Here is a 22884-nt window from a genome sequence, read left to right on the forward strand (position 1 = left end):
GCTTACTCTTCCCCCCCTCATTTCCTTATCTCTCGCCCTTACACACACAACACACACACACACACACACACACACACACAACCAACACCGTGTTAATTTATTTAAATTGACTACGTGCAAAGTTTACTTACGTCTTGGACCATGCCACGCCTCCCCCACGAACTCCTACCAAGGAGAGTTTCGTCTAAGGGCGAGGAAGAAGGCAGGGGAGTCAATGTTTGCACAAATTTCACATTTTACTGCGCTTCGTTGACGTTTTTTGTCTTCAAATGCAAACCAATTTTCAGACTGTGGACCAGGATATACGGATACGCGACTGAGATTCATATTTATCGGTTTGCCCGACAGCTCTGATGACCTACCCTTTGAAGGGTATAAAGACGGTCACTTTAGCGGTGAATGCGAGCAATTATTATTAGGATTTTAATTGAACTTGTTCAGCTATTACATTCTTAAGAGTTAATTTGTTCGATAAATCATCAGTTCATTTTCGAATTGAGTGATCAGTGTGTGAAACAGTACAAGTTATTTACTCAGGTTTGAAGCTCACTGATAGGCCGCGTTCATCTTTCAGTAGCGCATTTGGCAAACGCTCGCGCATAAAAACTCATTTGAAAGAGTGCCTCTCACTCGACTCCCATGGCCAGCAAAGACAACAGTTGAGGGTGCTCCCAGCAGCGACTCCTCCCTCCGTACAGGCCAGAGAAGCGCGTTCAAGTGCACATTGGCTGCTGGGACTATGCATGGGCACTGCTGGTTCTTCATGAGGCGAGATGCTCTGGCCTCCGGGCTCTGCCAGCCATTCGCGTGTCAACAATAAGCGCAATAACTTAAGCGTGCATTTCTGTATGGCGTGGAACGGGTAACTGAGGCATGGCATCCACATGCAGGGCAGGTAATGAATGCGTTCCTCCGTCGAGTATACCTGACAGCTAATTAACTGGCAAATGGATCTCAGCAGCGGAACAGGAGCCAGCAAACACTGGCCACTTTTATCCGAGAGCAGGGATATGCTTCACCCACGGCCTCTGGTCCAATGGCCACTTGAAAATGCATTCTCGACGGCTGGTTTTCTACATTCTTTTTGTTTTACTCAGTTTAATAGATACGTACGTGTCTTTTTGTGTCTACATCTCTTCACAGCATTAAGATTTGTCTTTAGTTTTTTAAATAATACAAATCGTTTGCATAAATACGCTAAACTGAATAATTTAACAGATCGGCACACTATTAGTATACACAAGTTAATGAACGTTTCCATTAAAGTTGTGTAGTTTTTGTGTATAAGGTAAATCACAAAAATTTGATCTACGAATCAGGCAAAGTAGAAAAATGATACGAGAGTATATACATAAGAAAGCATTAACTATGAACGACTAAATGCTAAACTAAGCAACTAATTTTGAATGCGCATGCAGAACATGTTTGGTTGACTAGAATTGCACACGATAGCTGCTTCCGCGGCTCCTCCGTTGCGCATTAGGTCAGAGGATTGTTGTGCAGGTACCTGGCCAGCAGGAGAAGACCAAACGATGTGACCATGAATATGCTGCCAGGTATTGATCGCCGTATGGCTAGATTGGGATCACGTTCGCGCTGCGAGAACAGCTCGATGTCTGCCTCGTATGTCTCGAAGTTGTTCCAGTGCAGGCACCTCTTTACTGCGTAGTCCCAGCGCCTGTAGAGCACCTCTCGACCTGCGAAATAAAATACAAATTAGTTCCATTATAGCTATGCAACAGTACTCTTGTCGCCTGCACTTACGGTTCGGTGTGGTGGTGGGAGAGAAGACGTCCGTCGGTGGAGCATACATCTTTGTCGCATATTCTAGGGATACCACGCCCATGGTCACGCCGGCCGCCATCATAGCTCCCAGACCAGCTGGCGAGGCGGTATGTGGCCGTTCCAGCATGTAGCCCATGATATCCGCTATGAATTGGACCAGGTGTGTGTCTTCTGCGTACTCGCCGCCGAAAGTAAGCACCGGATTCATGCACGCGTGATCCCAGTTGGGAGTGTCCCGCTTGAAAGCCTCGAGAACTTCGTAGATCTGGAAGCCGGTCGCCTCGTAGGCAGCCTGGGTGATGTTCTCCGCCGTAGTCTGACTGGAGAGGCCCAGAATTATGCCCCGAGCATCATAGCGCCAATAGGGCGCATACAGACCATGAAAGGCTGGAACAAGGGTAATCTCTGACCGTTTGGCCGCCAGACCGCATTCAGCATTGAGCATGGAGGATGAGCAGGTGGAGGAAATCATTGAGCTGTCGCCGATAAAGGTATTAAGTGATTCCACTACATTGTCGTTGGAGTTAATCTCGGTATTGATGCGCAGCTTTTCGCGTAGCCAATTTACTGTGGATCCGGCATTGGAAATGGCTCCCTCAAGGCTGTAGTTGGTGCGCGCTCGGGGTCCCAGCTGGTGCGCTATTCCTGTGATCAGTCCATTCTCTGATTCAAACTTTTCTGTGCCCGTGTGGAGTAGGACAAAGCAGCTGTCATCCAGGGTGCAGACATTCTGGCCGGCCTTAATACACAGTTGGCCCATCAAACAGGCAGGCTGCTCGCCAATTACCCCTGCTATAGGGACTCCCAACAACGGTCCGTCTAGCACGTAGCCATATATTTCGGAATTGGAACGTATCTGTGGCAGTATTTCTATGGGCAGATTAAAGAATCGGCACAGCTTTGCATCCCACTGCTGTGTAGACAGGTTCATTAGCGAAGTGTAGTGCGCATTGGTTATGTCCGTCGAGTGAACTCCCGCCTGGACGCCACCGGTTAGGTTCCACAACAACCAGGAGTCCAGAGTGCCGAAAAGGCACTTGTCCTCATTTATAGCACCTCCCACAGCCGGAATATTCTCCATCAGCCAACGAATCTTCAAGGCACTGAAGCAACCACTCAACGGGAGCCCAGTGCGTTCCCTCACATAATCCACATTCTGCTTCACGTTGTGCAGGACCCTTCTCAGGACTGGGGTGCTGCGACTGTCCGACCAACCAATGGCATTGTGCAGCGGCTGGCCAGTGTACTTGTTCCACAACACGGACGTTCCCCGCTGATTGACAATTCCCACGGCGATGATGTCATGCGGATCGATTTCCAGTGTCACCAAGTTCTTGTACGCCGACTACGAAGTTATTTGTTTGGGTTAGTTTCTGATGATATAACTGGTGCAAGAGTCCCCGATACGCTACCTCAATGCACTCCTGCATGTATTTCCAGATCTCCGATGGGTCATATTCCAGCCAGCCGGCCTGGTGGACGATCTGCCGCAGCTTCAGCTCATGGCAGGCCAAGACTTCGGCGTTTTTTGTCGAGTAAATCTATGGAAATAGATATTGAGTCAGCTGTCTACCCACACAGTCAGACACTCACGCGTGTGTGTGTGCGTGTTACGAGTGCGTTTTTGGCTTACCAGAAATCTGCAGTGGGTGACGCTCACGTACGCAATGCCAATGAGTGCTCCAAATCTGCCATATCTGCCGTTGCTCATATTTTGTTACCTATGCTGTGTGTGGCACACACACGTGCTGTTTGGTAATAGGCGCGCGAGCGGTGGAAAATGCTCAAGCCGTGTTTGTGTTGTTGCTTTTCGGAACGAATCAAATTAAGCCCGAGAGCGTTTGGCGAAGGGCGGTTTATGACGACAGCTGACAGAGGAACGAACTTAGCCCTCTTAAGCCCCCTTCATTTAAACAACTTGAGTTAAATTGCCTATCCTTTATCTTTGCTTAAAAAAACTTGAACTTGAAGTTCACCTGAACTTAAATTTTCACTATTTTCGTGGAGTGTATTTGAATGCCCACTGGTCGACAATGGGTTAATGTGCCTTGTACACGATTGGAAAACGCTACTTCGATTGTAATTCAAAAACTTGGCTAGGGTGGCAGCGCCCCAGGTTTTACCACCAAGCAGATCAAGTTGGCAGGCCTGTCAATGTGAGACTGCGCAGAGCGCGTAAGACAAAACCGAAAAACAGAGAGACGAAATAAACGCAGCGCTGTCAAACGGTTAATTGTGCACAACAAAATAACGCTTTGGAGTCGTCGCTCAGACCATTTCGGAAAATTGAGAAGAACCACAGCCTATGGCAGCAATTTGAGTTAGTGACCGTCACCACAGCGAGGAAGAAGAAAACAATCGGATTGAATTAAAAGATACTCTACTGAGTATTATGATAAGTACAAAGCTGGAACACAAAATGCAACGCTATTATGCTGAACGTGAGACCACAGGACCAGAATTCGGTGAGTTTCATTTATGGATTTGCCAATACACAATACAGAGAGAGACGCGCTGCAGAATCAAACCAACCCCCAATGAAGGACAGGACGATTGTCCTGCCCGGCCGCGTCTTCCGCGCTTAGGGGTTGCTTGCGAAGAAACGTAGAAAGCAGAAATGACTGATTGACGGATTTTAACGATTTTTCCCACAAAAACAACCCACAGACGATCGCTTGATAAAACTGGTCCGCGCCAATCCAGCCATCTACGACGTCAGCCATCCGCACTATCGCCGCAATCCTGTGAGAGTCGACATATGGGATCGCATTGCCAACGAACTGGGCACCTCCTGTGAGTAATTTTTATGCGAACGGCCCCCCGCAAGCCGTAGTACTCATCCACCCACCACCCCTTGTCTTCCCACCCCACAGCACGCTTCCTGCAGACCAAATGGAAAAACATACGCTACAACTATCTGCAGGAGATCAAGGCCATTGAGACCGGCCAAGTAAATCCGAATGTGCGAAAGCGACGCTTCACGGAGGATCTGTCATTTCTCCAGAACACCGCCCAAACATACAATGTAAAGAAAAACCAGACATTTGCGGCGCCCACCAATAATGGGAGCAGTGACAACGACAGCAACAGCTTTCTTTATCCCGATCCGGAGCACTTGACGGTCGATGCGTCCTGCAACTATGATATCATTGAGCTGGACAACAGTGAGGACGGATCGAATAGCGACGACAATGAAATCGTACCCGAGCTGCAGCTCATGGAGCCAAAGATGGAGGTTTCCATTGAGGGGGGCTTGAATGGCACCAATAGCAGCAGCAATAATAGTCGCAACAACACCCACTATAGCTCACCAGCCTCCTCGCCCCTCCTCACACCAATGGTTGTCATGGGCAATGGGTATGAACAGGACGAGCAAAGGCAGCAACAGCAACAGCAGGACATCAAGAACAGCTCCCTCTCGAATGGAGAAGTTACCATTGAGCCCATATACAAGTCAGGAGCCACAAGACGACCGGCGGCCAGCGATATTATGGGGAATGCAGCCAAACGTAAGGCCATGGTCGCCCCTCTGCCTAGCCTGGCGCCCATCAATGACCCCATTGAGCTTTATTGCCTCTCACTGGTGGATACTCTGCGCAGCATGCCCAGGTCGGAGCGGGAACGGGTCAAATTCGAGTTCGCAAACATTCTAAAGGACGCCAAGTACAAGGACGAGTCCTAAGGGACTACTGCCTGCGAACGGCGATCTCTCTAATCCATATGCAATACGTACAACATTTGATTTGAGGCATACAATCGATTATACACACACTTTTTTTACACACTAGACTATACACCTATGTATTAATCCATTTACATAGCATTTGTACTTGCTGCGTCTGTCTGCGTTTCTAGGTATAAGCTTAAGTTAACTTGTATTTATATATTTATTACCAAGAGGCAGCCTGATAAGTCCGTATCTGTTAAGTTGTATCAACAGAAATCCCAAATAAAGTGTGCACAAATCATGCCAGAAGATGACATGCCCCCATCCCCATCTCTATGCTTTAATGCCTCAGATTTCATTTGCTGCTCGCGTGGAGTCAGCACAGAGTAGTATGTATTTTATTATTCAAATATTTAAAAGTAGTGTATGTAAAGCGTATAAACTACAAAAAAAGATGATGCTCTTATACCTTTGTATACAAATCAGAGTAACATTTAATTTGGTTAATCTTCGTTTAGCGAAAATTTACCTACAAGAGAGACCCACGTGGGTGTGGGTGGCTCTCACACTTTTCACCGATTAAAAAATTGATTATCGTAAATATTAACTGGTTCTTCTTTTAGTCTATACAACTAGATTGGGTTCGGGGTTAGGATTAGGCTTAAGGTTAGGGCTATATATTTAATATATAGTGCAAAAGGCACATACATACACAGACATGAATGAAATGAATATTAATATGATTAACAAATATAGATCAACTAATGGGTATAAGAGATAATCAACACATAGAAAACTTAAAACAACTTTTTTGTTCACTTTATGAGCATCCGTGTAATAGCTGCTTCAAGTCTTCTCTAAATTCTACGTTTAAAAATCGTGACGCGGTGTGTTCAATACGGAACTTTGCGTCTGAAACAACTGACGACTGATGGGCTCCTGGCTCTTTTCATTATCGTCAGTGTCAAGTATGTCGGAAAGGTCGTACGGGCTGGGCTGGTAGGCCATCATTTCCGAGCCACTCGAAGCTGCAATAATTGAAATCGAATTCAGTTTACGGTTGAACGAATTGAGCATTTTCTCAGCTTACCTTTCTTTTCACCGCTTATGCTATCAGTGGGAAACGATAGGCCATAGGTGTCCAGAAGTTCCGAGTCATTGAAGAGCTGCAATATGCATAAATAAATGAGGTTAGTTCAATGATTGTTTCTTAGACATATATTCGATAAATTAGTGGGCTTATTAAGTGCCGGACGCTTGCGCTGACCTTTATCAACTGGTCGTCTTCGGTCAGCTGCAAAATGGACGTCCTGGCAAGAGCCTAATCGTATAGAATCGTATAGAAATAGAACGTATGTTATAAAATGCACTTCGGACAAACGGACACGTTCTCTGGCAGCCCAAGTAAATGAAACGGAGGGAAAATTAACTTACACCCAAGAGCATGTTCTGATCGATGGAGACGCCATCGCCACGCAGCAAATCCTTGAGGGTCTCTAGCTCATCTTGCACATTATCCAAATGCCCGTGGACATCGTCACTGCAACAGTAAGAAGGGGAAATGGCCTCTAGATTATTGTCTATCGCTCTGGGGACTAATAAAGGCTTCTCAGCTACTAACACTGAATTAATCCTCATCAGAGGACCATTGCTCCCCTCCCGAACATCACTGTTTTCGCCAGCATACTTGGCCACAGCCATTGCTGCTGCCTCGCCCTCAGTGCCTGATGCTGTGGCCTTTGTGGCCGCCGCTGCCTTCGATGTGGATGCCTGATTGGCGTCTAGCAGAGAGTTGCTGCTGCCGCTTATCGGTACATCAAAGTTGCTGGAAAACTTTCCACTGCTGACTGTGGACTTGCCGAATGTCTGCTGCTGATTCAGCTTGTCAACCTCTCCCAGATCAGTTGAGAGCATTGAGGGGTCCTGCAGTTTGTTATTAATAAGCGTGTAAAATGCAGAAAAGTTAAAGCTCACCTCAAATATGTTTGACGGCATATCTTCGGTGATAAAGTTCACGTTGTACATGTCCGAGTCAGTGCCATTCATCAGGTCTAGCAATCCGGAATCGGGTTCGGGCTCTGTCTTGATAAATACAGGCTGCGGCATCACATTGACCTGAGAATTCGTCTTAAGCTGGGAGCGTGTGCGCACAGTCTTGGCAGACGCTTCATCGACTGAAATGGCGCTGGCTGAGAGCATCTGATCCCCTGTCTGCCGCCGCTGTTTGTTCTTCTCCTTGAGCTGCTGCCGCTTGCGCTCCTCCTCGCGCTGCTGTTCACGCACCAGGGGCGTAAGCACATTATGCTCATCGGTGTAGACAGGACTGCTGGAGACTTCCGGGACATGAGCATCCGGGAGCTCAGTCACTGTGTAAGCGATTTGTTCAGCCGGCGAATGACTCAAGCTGGAGGCCAGAGGGGAGGCAGCTCCAGCCCCCACTTGCAGCAGGCTGCCGCCGGCAGCACCTCCTCCCGCTCCATTGTTAGTCCGGAGCAAGTCCTCGACGCTCTGATTGGAGTAGTCAAAGCTTATCGACTGTGGCCGCTCAACGGACTGTGGAGAGACGCTCTCCTGGTCATATTGACCGGTGCTGGGATTCATCACTTCGTCGAGCAGCTCCTCGCTGAGTTCATGTATGACTGGGCCACTGCCCGCATCGCTCTCCGTTTCGCTGGTAGTACGCGCGCGTGCGTTTTCCGGCGTGTCATTGATCATAAGCTGCATGTGCCGCTTCACTCCCGACATATTCCTTGATGGCTGCACGATCGAAATGAGGAACTGTATCAATTTGTTAACTATCTGCTGCTGTTTCGAATGCTTCTGCCGGAGACTAGCGATCTCCCGCCACAGCACTTCATTCTCCTGCTTCATGGCCGAGAAGCGCGAGTCCATGGTGTCCTGCCGACCTTGCATAACCTTCACATCGTTCAATATCTTGGACACAGCCTCCGGCTTCATCACCGCCTTGTCATCCACATTCTTGTTGTTGGATATCTTTCGTTTTATTTGGTCCAGCAGATAGGCAGAGTTGCGCTTGAAGAACGGATGGGAGAACTCGATCTCATCGCGATCGAATCGCAAGCCCCCATTCTCAATCGATGTGATCTTGTGGAATCCATCTGTACGGGAAAACAAAACGGAAAACCGCTTAGATCCCCATCTTGTCACTTGTGCGTCCTTTGCACTTACACATATTCAGCTGCCTGATAAAGCTGGCCATGTTGTTGTGCTTGTAGTTGAGGGGCAGCAGTTCCCTCGCGAATTGCGCCTGGTTTTGTATGACGAAGCTGTGGCCATCCTGGAATCGAAAGTAATACGGAAAGTCATGCTGATAAGTGGATATCAAACACAAAGTTGCGGTATGCCAAATAAAAGTCCAAAACTAGCGATAAGCCCCATGTACATATGTATGTATGTTTGTGGTCACAGAAATAAGTATCTAATTATAAGCACACACATGTGAATGTACATACGCATATGCATGTATAATGTGAGCAAATATTTCATCAAGTGATTGATTGGGACGCTGGCTGTTATCAGGTCGCACTCTTTGGAAAGAGAAACGATTGGATTTTCTCTTATCTATGTAATTGCTAAACAGAATGACCAAGTCAAAACACCGTAGAGGGGGAAAATTCCCGACTGACAGCTGGAGCGGGCGAGGAGCGGAAAATTTTCAGAGGGCACGCACGTACGCACTTCTGTGGCCTATGCAAATCGCATAACAACAATGCATACGTGCAGAGAGGCATACTGTAAGCAGCAGCAGCAGCAGCAACAACAACAACAACTACGACGACAGAGAGAAAGCTAAAACGCAGAGAGCAGAGAGCAGAGTAAGGCACCTGCACTCGTTGTTGTTTCTGTCGCCATGCTAATAAAAAAAAAAGAGTAAATGGGGAAAGAGAAGCAAAGCAAGGTAAATAAACAATATGGCGGCTTTTGAATCGTTACCTTCGTCCAAAAAATCAAATGATTGGTTTCGGTGTCGTCTACCAAGCGCCACAGCTTGGCCAGAAAGGCGGGCACACCGCTGCCCATGCCCGAATCCCCAAATGAATGCATATTGCGACGCGGAGAGCGCTCCTCTTCGTCGTCCTCCTCCTCACTGGACTCGTGCCTGTGTTGCACGGCTTTGACAGATGAACGCCTGGACATATAGTCACTACCACAACTGCAAATAAATACCCGAAAAACGAATGGGAAACAAATTAAATCAATGAATTTTCAACACGCTCTACTCTGGTCCACAGTTCAGCCCCATTAGCGCTACGTGTGTGTGTGTGTTTGTGGCTGCATGCGCATATATGGATATGATCATATGTCTGCATGTGGGGGCAGGTACGACACGATTGACGAAATGCGATTTGATGTGAAAGTTAAGTTGCAACTTTGATATTTTCAATTATGGCCAAATGCGTCATACAAACTTAAACCTGCACACACATTTAATTCAAGTTCTCTTTCTTTCTCTCCGCCTACACCTACCTTAACAATTTTCTGGCTTTAAACAATTCACTCACTGTTTGATCGTTTCTTAAAATGTCTTTAGTGTTTTTACACTTTAGTCCAAACTATATCCACATTTTCTATGTTTTCAACTTTGTACTTATAATTTTTATGGAATTTCACGAAAATAAAATTTTTTTCTCTCTTCTTCGTTTGGTCTCGCGTCTATCGCTATCGCTCGTCAGAAAAAAATACCTATCGAGACTTGCACAGCTGCTATTTATACGAATCGACGGCGTCTGCTCAGACGTCAGCCGACATATCGGCTCGCCTGGCATATTCTGGCGCTTACAATTATTTGAAACTAGACTGTTTGTCTGTAAGAATGTTGTGCAAGGAATGGTTCTGGTTCTGACTTTATTCAGTCTAAATGCTGCCCAACACCTGAGTAACCACTCCGATTACAGTATCGGGGGACATCCCATCCAGCAAACTGGAAGCCACCTGCCGGAGCGAAGGATTCTGAAACTCTACACGAAGGAAAAACATCACTATTACAGCACCGAAGGGCGGGTTAAAATGTTTATTTTCAAAAACATACGGCATTGCTAAAATTGATTTACTCTTTCATCTCATTCGTTTTTGGCGGCGACTATAAGTGTGGCTGAGTCACACGAATGCTAGAATGCTAGAAAGCAGAAAGAATTGCGCCAAAATGAAGCAACGAAAATAACATATTGTGCCAAAGAACTCAACCTATTTTAAATAGCTGACGAATCCGATTTTCGAAACTAAAACAGCTCAACTCTCAATAAATCAAAAACGCCATGGTTACAAAGAAACCTTAACCTTAGCCAAAAACAGACCATTAACGCGTTTGGCGTTTTTTTGCGTTACTTTGTCGGAAATGTTGAAAAATGGCTGACTCTTTTAATTGCCGAAGCAAGTGATTGTTTTAGTGCATTTTTGCGTGTATTAATGATGAACCATGCACAACTATACTTAAAACCTACAACTGAATGTATTTCAATGCATTGCTAATTTAATCCATGCGTTGAAACACACTGAAAGGTGGGTAACATCGCCATTGAAAATGTGTCCCGTCGTGCGTGTGGAAAAATACGATTGTAGAACGACAGAATACAAAAGGGCCCGCTTCTAGACTTCTATACGTGTAATTTGAGTGAGCGTGTATTGGGGCAAAGCAACAACAAATTCATTGAAAAAGGCGCCAGATTGCTGAGCTGAGCCCGGTGATAATTAATCAAACGAGAAAGAAAATTTAAAAGCCGGCTGTACTAATCGAAGGATGCTTCTTTTCCTTTCCAGAAAAGACTGCGCACAATAATCCGCACATAAAACTCACACAACAACAAAGATGAACAACCATTTTCACATGCAACATGAGCACACACCACAAAATGTTGCCCAGCCGTACTTGCAGCAGCAGCAGCCGCCACTCACAGCTCCCACACCAATTCCCACCCCAGCTCCAACCTACAGCTACTTGCCGCAGCAGCACCAGCATGTACAGCAGCCCCAATGGATGACTTACCAAATCCTGCCATCCACACAGGGAATCGCCCCTTGCGGACCTACCAATAGACCGAAGCGATATTATGCAACCACAACGCAGCCAACGCATCCCAGAACCATACAAATAAACAACAGCTATGGCCAGCAGAACCCTCCGACCAAGCAGCAGGCTGCCAGCTCATCCACTTCCAATTCCAACCCGTTTAATGCTAACAACATACGCATTATATCCACTGCTCCCAGTGTGTACAGTCTTAATAAATCATCACCCGTTCAATCCTACTACTTGACACCGCGCCAGGCTGGAGCACCCACGTCCACCAAGCAGCTGAATCAAGGCCTGGTGACTGGCAAACACCTCCCACCGCTGCCCCGGGAGCAAGTGGTCCATTCGTCACACAACCAGCCGCCTGCGGTCTATGACCGCATCAACATATGCATAAACAATCACTATGCAGACGCCGCCAGTACCAACCTCACCACATCTCTTGGCACGGCCCAGCAGCCTTCACCCATCATCCCAGCTATACAGCACAAGGCCCAGTCTATCCTGTCGCTCATTGACAGCAGTACGGCCGATAGCAGTAGCAGTAGCAGCAGTTCCGTTTCCAGCAGCAGCTCTGGTGGAGGGACGACAACTACTGTCGCTGTGATAGTAATAGATGAACCGGACTCCACCACAACGACACCTCAGACGCCGCCAACCACACCGGAGACAATGAGTTCTCCCGGAAAGTCTTCGCCCTCGCCTCCACCACCACCCACATCCACACCCATACCCATACCCATACCTATACCGACGCTGCTTAAAGTGTCGAGCCAAATGAAGCCGAGCTTCAAGAGCACCAACTCAGCGCCGCCGACACCTCCAACGCCATCGCCCCCCGCTATTAGCTACTCGCTACAGGAGGATGTATTCGTTAAGTGCGACGATGGAAGACTATATTTGGGAACTATCGTTGGTAAAAAACCCGATCAGTTTCTAATCCGGTTCGATGATAGATCGGAACAGTGGCACGAGTTGGACAAGCTACGGAAGCTGGGCGCCGGCTCATCAGGTGGCGATGGAGGAGCCGGTAGTGGCTCGGATTATTCTAATGCCTCGGTTAGTGGACCCATGTGTGTGGCCTGCAAGCGCTTGGACCAACAGGATGTCGTTGAAATCTGCGAACGTTGCGGCCGGGGCTACCATCGTGGCTGTACCACCGAAATAGCCCATGGCAGTGGAATTTGGAGCTGCAAGCGATGTGCGAAGCCCATGAAAATGCAACAGCCATTGAATTATGAAACAGCGAAGAAGCCACCAGGGATTTGCCGTCAGTTGCCCTATCATGTGAGTAGATCATGCAGAGTACGGATTATTGCACAGGATTATTGATTATTATTGGTTCGTTTCTCAGGCGGATAAACTCAGCTGGGATGAGAAGCATCGGGTCAACGAGGAGCAAATCTACTGCTACTGCGGCAAGCCGGGAAAATTCAATCACAACATGCTGCAGTGTTGCAAATGTCAGAACTGGTTCCACACTCAGTGCATGCAGAACTTTAAAGAAAAACTGCTGCGGGGCGACACGTAAGGAGAACGCCTTTCACTTTCGTTTCACTGAGAGCCAGCATCTAATGGTAATTTAATTTTATTTTTGCAGATTTTTTGTATTCTGCTGCACGGTGTGCAACGATGGCGTGGAATATGTGCGGCGCATTCAAATCGACTGGGTGGATATGCTCCACATTGCGCTCTATAATCTGCGCAAGCATCATAATCAGAAGTATCATCATCTGCTAGACATCTTGCCATTCGTCCTCGAGCAGCGCCACAAGCTCCCCATAGCCGAGCAATGGAAGACCCTGCCAGAGACGGCACTAATGGAACGCATCAAGCAAACGTTGAAGGATCACACAGGGAGGTTTGTGTGCGGACGTGAGTTCAAGCGGGATCCAAGCTTTTTTGCCCTGCGGCACAGTGGGCCACCCGTGACACCAAAAGTGTGGCTGCAACCGCACGAGGAGGTCTGTGATGCGGTTCTGGTGAATAGGTTCAACATATTGCTAATGCCAGGGAAAGAGAGTGAGAGTGGGTCCAAAGATGTGTACGAGTTCCGTACGGATGAGGAGGAGGCGGCCAATACCAGCGAAGATGAGATACCGATAAAGCAGATCATTGAGAAAGCCAAAAAGAAAGCCAACAAAACCCCTGAAGAGCAGGAGCTGCAGCAGAAGCACCTCGATAAAGTGGACACACTCGACCTAGCCGATGATAATGCCAACGATGGTGACCATGGAAAGTTGCCAGCACCTATTCAACCGCAACCAAACGCCAAGAGCAGCCGCAAACGCAAGGCTTTCCACTTGTCTAGGCGCTACGACAGCAGCCGAAACCACTGTGATCTTTCGTCCGATGAGAATTCAAGCAGCAGTCGGGGCACCAGCTCCCTGGACCTCATTATACCGCCGCCAGTAAATTTTCGAGGCCGCAACAATCCGTTTCTTATGGCCACACCGAAAAAATCATCACAAGGGAAAAGCAGCCTGGCATTCGGGCTGGGAACGGGAACGGGCATTGGAGTCGATGGCGTCATCAACAGAATTTTTAAGCTAAAGGGAGGCGGAATGGATCAGCCGCGCGTCGTGCGCACCATAAAGCGAAGACTGAGTGCCAAAGATATAACCATAGGCCCCAACCAGGAGGTGCGCAGGCGTCGGAATCGCCGCATGACAACCGTCGAGGTAAGAGCCCAGAACGATTGAAATCTGATATACTTGAATCAAAAAAATTTGTTGTTTTTTTTTGTATATAGATTATCAATACGACGACCATCAATCCTTTATCCAGCCCATACTTTCCCTTATATGCCAAAGATTCGCTGCCGCCGCCAGAAAAGCCTACGCATGGCCGTCTACTGCGCCAACGGCCGCAAAAGTCCGCTCGCAGCTCTCCCATCGAGAGTCGCAGAAATTCCAACAGCTCGACGGCAACCAGTGGAAGCAGCAGTGCTGGCAATGGACATTCGATACTGGATCTAAAGAAGTCTGTGAACAAGTACTTTGGTGGCGCCATGAATCGCATTGATTCCGGTGAACCGTTTGCCATCCGAGCCAAACGCCGCACGGGAAATGGTCAGGTTCAGTACCTTGTGGAATGGGGTGGAGATGCAGCGACAACGACAAATGGAGTCTAAACCTATTGGCATTTGATTTAGATCCATTCTAGACTATAATCATTATCATTTTTTTATGGTTTTATTTTTTTAGTTTTTTAAGACGAGAATGTTTGCTGCTAGCTTTTGGCTTTTTTTCATTATTTTTCATTATTCATTATTTTTGTTACTGTTTAAAGTTGATTACCGATCCACTGCCAAAATAGCTAAAGAATGTTCAAAATATTGGATCAGCATTCAAAACGATGCAATGTTAAAGCGAAAAATGCAAAACACGCAACTGAATACAGGTTTTTATTGTGCAATGGCAGTTAATTGTTGCAACAAGAAAAATATGAATTAACCACAAAATTGGCGCAGTATTAGAAGATTTAACTGGAAGCTAATGTAAAAGTCTTTGCTGAAAGAGAACGTATTAAATAATGTATATTCAATTAGAATTCGATTCAGTTTAGCCCGTGTATATTTTCGAAAAATATATGTTGGAAGGAAAAAGAAACCACTCTCACAAATCATGTTATGCATACAAAAAATACTTGAGGTATACCATACAAAATTAAACAAATTTAGTAATAATATAATTACCTAATAAATCTATCCATACACTAGACGAAACTTCATGACTAAGAAATACATACATACATACCCATAAGGTTTAAGTATTAAAAGCTACACGAAATCAAAATCGAGTTGAACGCAAACTAAATCTCATGCATTTGCGCATTGCAGACCTATATTATTATTAGAATAAAATGGAACAAAATATGAAAATTTTTAAAGTATATAGTGCCCAAATAAATGTTTCGAAGAGCATGCTTTCTTGTTCATCATCCTTCCGTTTTTAGAACCACCCCAATAGGCCATATTTTGACACTTTAGTTGACGTCGTGTCAATTTTGGCTAGGAGACTTCATTAGGTACTCGTATCCCAACAGGATAGCACGGAGCGTAGCTGCCAAGAAATAACATAAAAAACATATTGCCGGAAAAACTACAAAAAAATATTCATTTATGAATTCGTTCAGTGACGTTTTATTAGATTTTTGTTAATTTCGTATATAAAAGGCAATCAAAAAAACAAACAAAAAAAAAATTCAAAAACGCAAACTCTGTCGAAGTGAAGTGTTAATTTCCCGTTACCGCTGAATTAGGTAAGTTTTCAACAAGGAGTACACCAATATGTTAAGACAACGCCAAATAAGCATACAAATTTAAGCTAAGTGGAAGTCTTCGACAGAATTCGGTTAAGCCACCAAGTTTCTTTAAATTAAATTTATATTTCGTAGCAAGCGGCGCGGCCGCCGTGAAAACTTATTGAAGGAAAAGTAAATCAAAGTGAGCATGCGCATATAGTCCGAGAAACATTTTTTATTCGTCATTCTGCTACATGGCAACTACACAAAAGTGACGGCTATAACCCCGTCAAATGTCTGAAACATTTGTTGGTCATGTCGGTTGATTTTATTGTCTCAATCGGTCTGCGTTTTAATGGATTCGTATTCGGGGCGGTCTGAGACGCCCCAAGCGGTATTTCAACGTGAAATTTTGCAACGAAGTCCGTTTATGTCAGCCCTGGTTCCTATTGCACCAGCCCTACGTCAGCTACGAAGACACCGATGTTTCTGACACCGCCAACTAAATGTAGGGATGCGATTGTGGATATATCTGATCTAAGCTAACGTGAAACCGTGAAAAAATAGTATCTGCTTGCTCCAAAAGTAGTACGGATTATGTATCCCACAAAATATCCAGTAAACTATCGCATATATTATCCACACACAATATGTATCGATAAACTGTCACCATCCCTAATGTCGAGTCGTCAGAGTCCGTTTACGTGAGCGGTCGTGGATTCGCTTATAGCACACGGCTTATCACATATTTTTTGTGAAGAAAAAAACCTTAAAAAACAAAAAAAAAATTAAAAACATAAAAAGTAACAAAAAAAATTGTAAAAAGTAGCAAAAAATTCGAGCAAGTGTTTAAGCGTAAGTAGGAGAAATGAAGACGACGGAAAACGGGTGAAGCAGGGGCACAGAGAATGCGGAATTTTCTTGTGAAATGTGGCTCGATGAACGTCGACGTCGACGCAAGATGGCGATGTGAAAACGTGATTTTTGGCTCTGAAAAGCATGAAAGGGCCCAGCCCCGTGGTGACGTTCGAATATTTCGCTGAAATTTAAGCTAAATCTAATATTTTCGACTAGGCAAAACGTGTGTCTAATTGTGTGCTTGTGCGTTTGTGTGTGTGGAAATTTTTCTACGCGAGTGTCTTTGCTGGTGTTGGTGCGAGAGACGAAGAGGGCCAGCAACAACAAAGCACATGCAGTGTTGCCATGTCGACCCGTTCGACTGTCACATGCGTCAGAGTTGCCACACATACACACAGACAGAAAGACGAACCGAAAAGCAAAAGCCACGCCGCTTTTTTTTTCTTTCTATTTCTCTGCCTGCCTTGCCGAATCCATCCGGTTCGAACCTAAAGAAAAAAAAAACAGAAATATATATGTGAAACGTAAAATAATTTATTTAAATTACAGGTAGACCCGATCACCAAATATGGCCTCACTATACGTCGGTGATCTGCACCAGGATATCAACGAAGCTGGACTTTTTGAAAAGTTCTCGACTGCAGGTCCAGTTCTGTCCATACGCGTCTGCCGCGATGTGATTACCCGTCGCTCATTGGGTTATGCCTACGTGAATTTCCAGCAGCCAGCCGATGGTGAGTAATCCGCCACAAAGGCAGTAAAGTAATGTGCACGTAGTTGCACTGCACCCCTCAGAAGGCATCCAGTAGTTCTCCCTCCCGCTCGAAACAAAGAAAACACGTGTGCAAATTTTGCACACACACAAAGAGACGTATATGTATATATCTGCCACCGCACAGGGGTTTCAGCATTTTGAAAATTTACATAGATTATATGCCAAAATTCTTGAAAACGAACATTGGAGTCCACGTTTCAAAGTAAAAATGAAATATTTCATAACTTGAACCCTGATTCTTCGCCTGCTAACTGTATATGTTTGTGTGGGTGTGGGTGTCTATATGTGAACATGTCAATTCCATTTGTGTTGTTGTACATGGAAAGAAAGTGGAAAAGGGGAGGCAAAAACAGCTGGCTTTTGCCAATCAAATCACCCATTCGACTAGAAACTTCTGAATAGCGTAGTCTCCATACTGAAAATATGCAATAATGAGTGTGGCATAATATGGATCCACACAGCACACAGCGGGCTTATCACAGCCCCACCCCGCACCAGTCCTCATTGTGTTTCATCGTTCGTCCGGATTTTTTCTCTGGCTGTTTTGTGTTGTTTCCAAGCGGCACAAACACTCACGCACACAGCCATGCGCTCAATTGTCAATATCTTTCCGTGTTGGTGTGTGTGAAATAAACGCGCGTGCATGTGTGTGAGCTCTTCCATAAACATGTGTTGATTGTTTAAACCATTTCGACTCGCCATCGTTTTAGGTTATATTCCAATGGCTACATTTCTGCATGCTTTCTTTGATTGCCGAATAACGATGTTTTATTTTTGTTTTGCTTTCACTTTCATATAGCACGTACCCATTCATGTCTTTTCCGCTTTAATTCATTAACACTTCCAAATTCTTGACATGTCACTGAACCAAGCCGCCATCCTCGCCTCCCCCTTGCTCCATGCCTTTCGCCTATGGAAATCTTGTTTTAACAATAAGAAAACAAACTTTCACTGCGCATAGCTGCTGCTTCTTCGTTTCGGCTGTGTTGTCCGCGCTCACATTATATTTATTGAATTAAGCACACGGCTGGGGGACGGTTCGGCCCGGCATGTGGATGGGGGACTGATTACGCTGCTCTGTGAAAGCTTGGGCATTCCATCCAGTTTACTGAACTCCCAATATGAGGTTAGGGCGAGGCGTCAATGCATTGCTGGGGTTGGTCGAAATAAATAATAAATAGCAACTTCTACCCATTGGTTGGTCAAACTAGCATTCATCGTTGATCCGACTAAGATTCAAAGTTGCCAGAGAAAGGAATGAAACTTACCATGTAGATGGGTCCTCATGCCATCGACAGAAGTAGAAGCATTACATTCAGAATATCTTGAAGCACCTGTGTCCTCTATAGCAACTTCTACCCATTGGTTGGTCAAACTAGCATTCATCGTTGATCCGACTAAGATTCAAAGTTGCCAGAAAAAGGAATGCAACTTACCATGTAGATGGGTCCTCATGCCATCGACAGAAGTAGAAGCATTACATTCAGAATATCTTGAAGCACCTGTGTCCTCTATAGCAACTTCTACCCATTGGTTGGTCAAACTAGCATTCATCGTTGATCCGACTAAGATTCAAAGTTGCCAGAGAAAGGAATGCAACTTACCATGTAGATGGGTCCTCATGCCATCGACAGAAGTAGAAGCATTACATTCAGAATATCTTGAAGCACCTGTGTCCTCTATAGCAACTTCTACCCATTGGTTGGTCAAACTAGCATTCATCGTTGATCCGACTAAGATTCAAAGTTGCCAGATCAAAGTCCAGGCTTTACTTACCATGCACTAGGCTGCTCTTCGAGCATAGCCAGGGCAGAAGTAGAAGAGTCACAAGAGCATTAAATGTCACTTATAATATCCTTTAATTTTTGAAACCGATTTCAAGTTTTTTCACACTTTTTCATTCGCAGCTGAACGTGCTCTGGACACAATGAATTTCGACTTGATCCGCAACAAACCCATTCGCATAATGTGGTCTCAGCGCGATCCCTCCCTGCGCCGCTCAGGTGTTGGCAATGTGTTCATTAAGAACTTGGACAAGGGCATCGACAACAAAGCCATTTACGACACTTTCTCTGCTTTCGGCAATATCCTGAGCTGCAAGGTCGCCATCGATGAGAAGGGTAACTCCAAGGGCTATGGCTTTGTCCATTTCGAGACTGAGGAGGCAGCAAACACGTCCATCGACAGAGTCAACGGCATGTTGCTCAACGGCAAGAAGGTGTACGTGGGTAAATTCATTCCCCGCAAGGAGCGCGAGAAGGAGCTGGGCGAGAAGGCCAAACTCTTCACCAACGTGTACGTGAAGAACTTCACCGAAGACTTTGATGACGAGAAGCTCAAGGAATTCTTTGAGCCATACGGCAAGATCACTAGCTACAAGGTAAGTGATTCGCAACGGCGCAACGGGTGATCCGGACCATATACAATTTCTATTGTTCAACTCTTGTAGGTCATGTCCAAGGAAGATGGTAAGAGCAAGGGCTTCGGGTTTGTGGCCTACGAAACCACAGAGGCTGCTGAAGCCGCCGTTCAGGCTCTCAACGGCAAGGATATGGGCGAGAGCAAGTCCCTGTATGTGGCTCGTGCACAGAAAAAGGCTGAGCGCCAGCAGGAGCTCAAGCGTAAGTTTGAGGAGCTGAAGAAGAAGCGCCACGACTCTGTCTTCGGTGTCAACTTGTATGTCAAGAACTTGGACGACACAATTGATGACGAGCGTCTGCGCAAGGATTTCTCCATGTATGGAACAATTACCTCGGCCAAGGTCATGACCGACGAAGAGGGCCGCTCCAAGGGCTTCGGGTTCGTCTGCTTCATTTCACCCAATGAGGCCACATGCGCCGTGACAGAACTGAATGGCCGCGTCATCGGCAGCAAGCCTCTGTACGTGGCCCTGGCCCAGAGGAAGGAGGAGCGCAAGGCTCACCTCGCATCGCAGTACATGCGCCACATGACCGGCATGCGGATGCAGCAGCTTGGACAGATGTTCCAGCCCAACACCACTGGCGGGTTCTTTGTTCCGACCATACCTCCGAGCCAGCGCTTCTTCGGTCCCCAGATGACCACCCAAATGCGTAACGCCCCTCGCTGGGCTCCTCAGGTGCGTCCAGCTGCCACCGTGCAGAGCGTGCAGGCCGGCGCTGCCGCCGCCGCTGCTGGAGGCTTCCAGGGTGCAGCCGGAGCGGTGCCCACACAGTTCCGTTCGGCTGCAGCCGGTGCACGTGGTGCCCAGCCACAGCAGGTGCAGGGCACGCATGCCGCCGCTGCTGCCGCGGCTGCAAACAACATGCGCAACACTGGAGCCAGAGCCATCACCGGCCAGCAGACAGCTGCTGCCCCCAACTTGCAAATCGCTGGTGCCCAGATCGCTGGCGGTGCCCAGCAGCGTGCACCCAGCTACAAGTACACATCGAACATGCGCAATCCCCCTGTGCAGCAGATGCAGCAGGCGCAGCCCATGCCGCAGCAGTTGCAGGGCAAGAGTAAGTTGAAAAGACGCACCAAAAGGCTTGTGGACACGCGTTATTATTTCTTTTCTCACTTCTTTCAGACTCTGAGAAGCTCATTGCCTCATTGTTGGCTAATGCCAATCCCCAGGAGCAGAAACAGATCCTGGGCGAGCGTCTGTACCCGATGATTGAGCGCATGCACGCAGCCCTGGCCGGAAAGATCACTGGCATGTTGCTGGAGATTGAGAACTCTGAGCTATTGCACATGTTGGAGGATAAGGAGGCCCTCAAGGCCAAGGTGGAGGAAGCCGTGGCCGTGCTCCAGGTGCATCGCGTTAGCGAGCCCGCCAACTAAGCTCGAGCCACAAAAGCGGATGAAAATTTTACACAGAACACTCGACACCCAAAAAAGTATGTATTTCCGCATTTGAAAGCCTTGGGCCGTGGTTTCTAATGTTACTTCATTCTCTTGCAGTTTTCCTCTTTACTTTCAATTCATTAACAACAACAATTCGCATTCAATAATTCTCGTGCAAAGAATGCACGGCTTCCAAGGACAAAAAATGAACACACAGAACAACTTATGGGCTGGAACGTCGCAAAGAGCTACAGCCTTTTTTCTCAATCCCAGAAACCACTTAAAAGAATCATTTAATTTCGAACGCATTTACGCAAGTACACGAAGAAAAAGGAAGAAAAGCAAGAAACACGTATTCCGCAAATCGATTTGAATATCCCCCAAATCAATTTTTGCAATTTTATAGAAAAACAAAGAAGAAGAAAAGAGAACAAAATGCGAATTGAACATTTATTTTTTGGCATTGCTTAAATTGTTTCAATTTTATTCTGTATATGCGTAAAAAAATAAATGAAAAATAAACACAATTCAAGCTAAAAGATTGTGGCAAGACTAGTCGGATACGATACGTGTGAAAATTCAGACCAGTTTCTAGCTTTTTCAAAACCTTTTTTTTTCGTCCACACTTTTCAACAACAAAAACAACACGAAAGCGAAATGTAATTTTTTTCTTTATTTCTCAATCAAAAATCAAAACTTTAAAAAAGCTTTGTGTTTAGAAAAAGCGAAAGAAGCAAAGCGAGAGATCCACACACACTTTTAAAAAAGTAAAGAAAAACAACACAAAAAAATTGCAAAAAATGTTAAAATAAAAAACGAAAAAATGTGAAAGAAAACTGCGAGCAGAACAGAACAGAAATGTAAAGAAAGAAGCGCAGAAAAGGGAAAAACGCAAGCCGCAAGAATATGAGAGTCAAGTTTTTGCTACTTTAAAAAAGATAGAAAAATACAAATACCAACAGCAGAGAAGAGAGAACATATGTTGAAAAATGAACGCGACACGTATAAAACAAGTGGAAAAACCAACAAAAAAATTGCAAAACTATGTAAAAGCACAAAAAAAGAAAATATATATACACACAAACACAAACCAACACACACACAAACACACATATTAAAACAAAACATATACGGAAACAAAAAACAAAGAAAAATAAACAAGAAAAGCGCTAAAGCGCAACCCCCGTACGGAGGGAGAGCATACTGATGGGGATGAAAGAGACTACAAGTAGAAGTAGAGGCAAAATAAATCCATTGCAAGCCGGATTTTGTGTTTATCCGAGAAAAGGGGACCCCCCCACCCACACCACACACCTTTATTACAATTTGCAAAAAATATTTAACGAACGAAAACGGGCCAGGCGATCGCCAATGTCCCTAATTGCGTTCAGACTTCTGTTATAGCGAGAAAAAAGATTATTGAATATAAATAAATACTGTTTTTACACCATTCATACGATATATTAAAGCAAACAGATAGGTCACCACGCCTCCAAGTGTCTGTCGGGGATGTGAAATTCATATTTTTTTATTAAACAAACTAAAAACAAAAAATCTTTGAAAAAATTGCAAAATACAAAAAACATTTATACGCAATAAATGCAAAATATTTAAAAAACGCAAACAACAAAACCAAGAACAAGAACAAGAAAGGAAAACGAACTATAAAAAAAACCCAAAAATCCGAACTGGAGGTAATTTCAGAGATTTGCTGAAGAT

General features: G+C 45.6%; 5 protein-coding genes across 8 annotated transcripts; 3 read left to right on the forward strand and 2 right to left on the reverse strand.

Moving 5' to 3' along the window:
• Window positions 1–1203: 1203 nt before the first annotated feature.
• Window positions 1204–3698, reverse strand: LOC6589899 (glycerol kinase). The gene is made up of 4 exons (XM_002016347.2): window positions 3419–3698; window positions 3198–3326; window positions 1765–3130; window positions 1204–1697 (listed from the first exon to the last, which is right to left on the reverse strand). The coding sequence occupies exons 1-4, from the start codon at window positions 3494–3496 to the stop codon at window positions 1480–1482; spliced, it is 1791 nt and encodes a 596-aa protein (XP_002016383.1). The 5' UTR covers window positions 3497–3698; the 3' UTR covers window positions 1204–1479.
• A 277-nt stretch (window positions 3699–3975) lies between these two features.
• LOC6589900 lies at window positions 3976–5776 on the forward strand. Its single transcript, XM_002016348.2, has 3 exons — window positions 3976–4250; window positions 4453–4578; window positions 4659–5776. The coding sequence occupies exons 1-3, from the start codon at window positions 4178–4180 to the stop codon at window positions 5465–5467; spliced, it is 1008 nt and encodes a 335-aa protein (XP_002016384.2). The 5' UTR covers window positions 3976–4177; the 3' UTR covers window positions 5468–5776.
• Window positions 5777–5918: 142 nt separating this feature from the next.
• Window positions 5919–10073, reverse strand: LOC6589901 (heat shock factor protein). 3 transcript variants are annotated; one of them, XM_002016349.2, is made up of 8 exons: window positions 9941–10070; window positions 9407–9626; window positions 8642–8750; window positions 7427–8571; window positions 7074–7375; window positions 6887–6992; window positions 6543–6618; window positions 5919–6480 (listed from the first exon to the last, which is right to left on the reverse strand). In XM_002016349.2, exons 2-8 carry the CDS (start codon window positions 9608–9610, stop codon window positions 6323–6325), a joined length of 2100 nt encoding a protein of 699 aa, XP_002016385.1. In that variant the 5' UTR covers window positions 9611–9626; window positions 9941–10070; the 3' UTR covers window positions 5919–6322. The 3 variants fall into 3 exon arrangements, with proteins under 3 accessions (XP_002016385.1, XP_026840703.1, XP_026840704.1); XM_026984902.1 differs by having other exon boundaries at window positions 6887–7375; window positions 9941–10073; XM_026984903.1 differs by lacking the exons at window positions 6887–6992; window positions 7074–7375 and having other exon boundaries at window positions 9941–10073.
• Window positions 10074–10947: 874 nt separating this feature from the next.
• LOC6589902 (polycomb protein Pcl) lies at window positions 10948–15417 on the forward strand. Its single transcript, XM_002016350.2, has 5 exons — window positions 10948–10972; window positions 11231–12770; window positions 12838–13010; window positions 13084–14164; window positions 14236–15417. The coding sequence occupies exons 2-5, from the start codon at window positions 11280–11282 to the stop codon at window positions 14614–14616; spliced, it is 3126 nt and encodes a 1041-aa protein (XP_002016386.1). The 5' UTR covers window positions 10948–10972; window positions 11231–11279; the 3' UTR covers window positions 14617–15417.
• Window positions 15418–16451: 1034 nt separating this feature from the next.
• On the forward strand, window positions 16452–21692 carry LOC6589903 (polyadenylate-binding protein). Of its 2 annotated transcripts, none has more exons than XM_002016351.2 (6): window positions 16452–16583; window positions 17136–17320; window positions 19269–19741; window positions 19811–20840; window positions 20909–21218; window positions 21283–21692. In XM_002016351.2, exons 2-5 carry the CDS (start codon window positions 17155–17157, stop codon window positions 21160–21162), a joined length of 1923 nt encoding a protein of 640 aa, XP_002016387.1. In that variant the 5' UTR covers window positions 16452–16583; window positions 17136–17154; the 3' UTR covers window positions 21163–21218; window positions 21283–21692. The 2 variants fall into 2 exon arrangements, with proteins under 2 accessions (XP_002016387.1, XP_026840700.1); XM_026984899.1 differs by lacking the exon at window positions 16452–16583 and adding an exon at window positions 17045–17066.
• Window positions 21693–22884: the final 1192 nt, after the last annotated feature.

The sequence above is a fragment of the Drosophila persimilis genome, unplaced genomic scaffold, assembly GCF_003286085.1.
Source record: "Drosophila persimilis strain 14011-0111.01,24,50 unplaced genomic scaffold, DperRS2 tig00000002-arrow-pilon, whole genome shotgun sequence".
Lineage (NCBI taxonomy): Eukaryota > Metazoa > Arthropoda > Insecta > Diptera > Drosophilidae > Drosophila > Drosophila persimilis.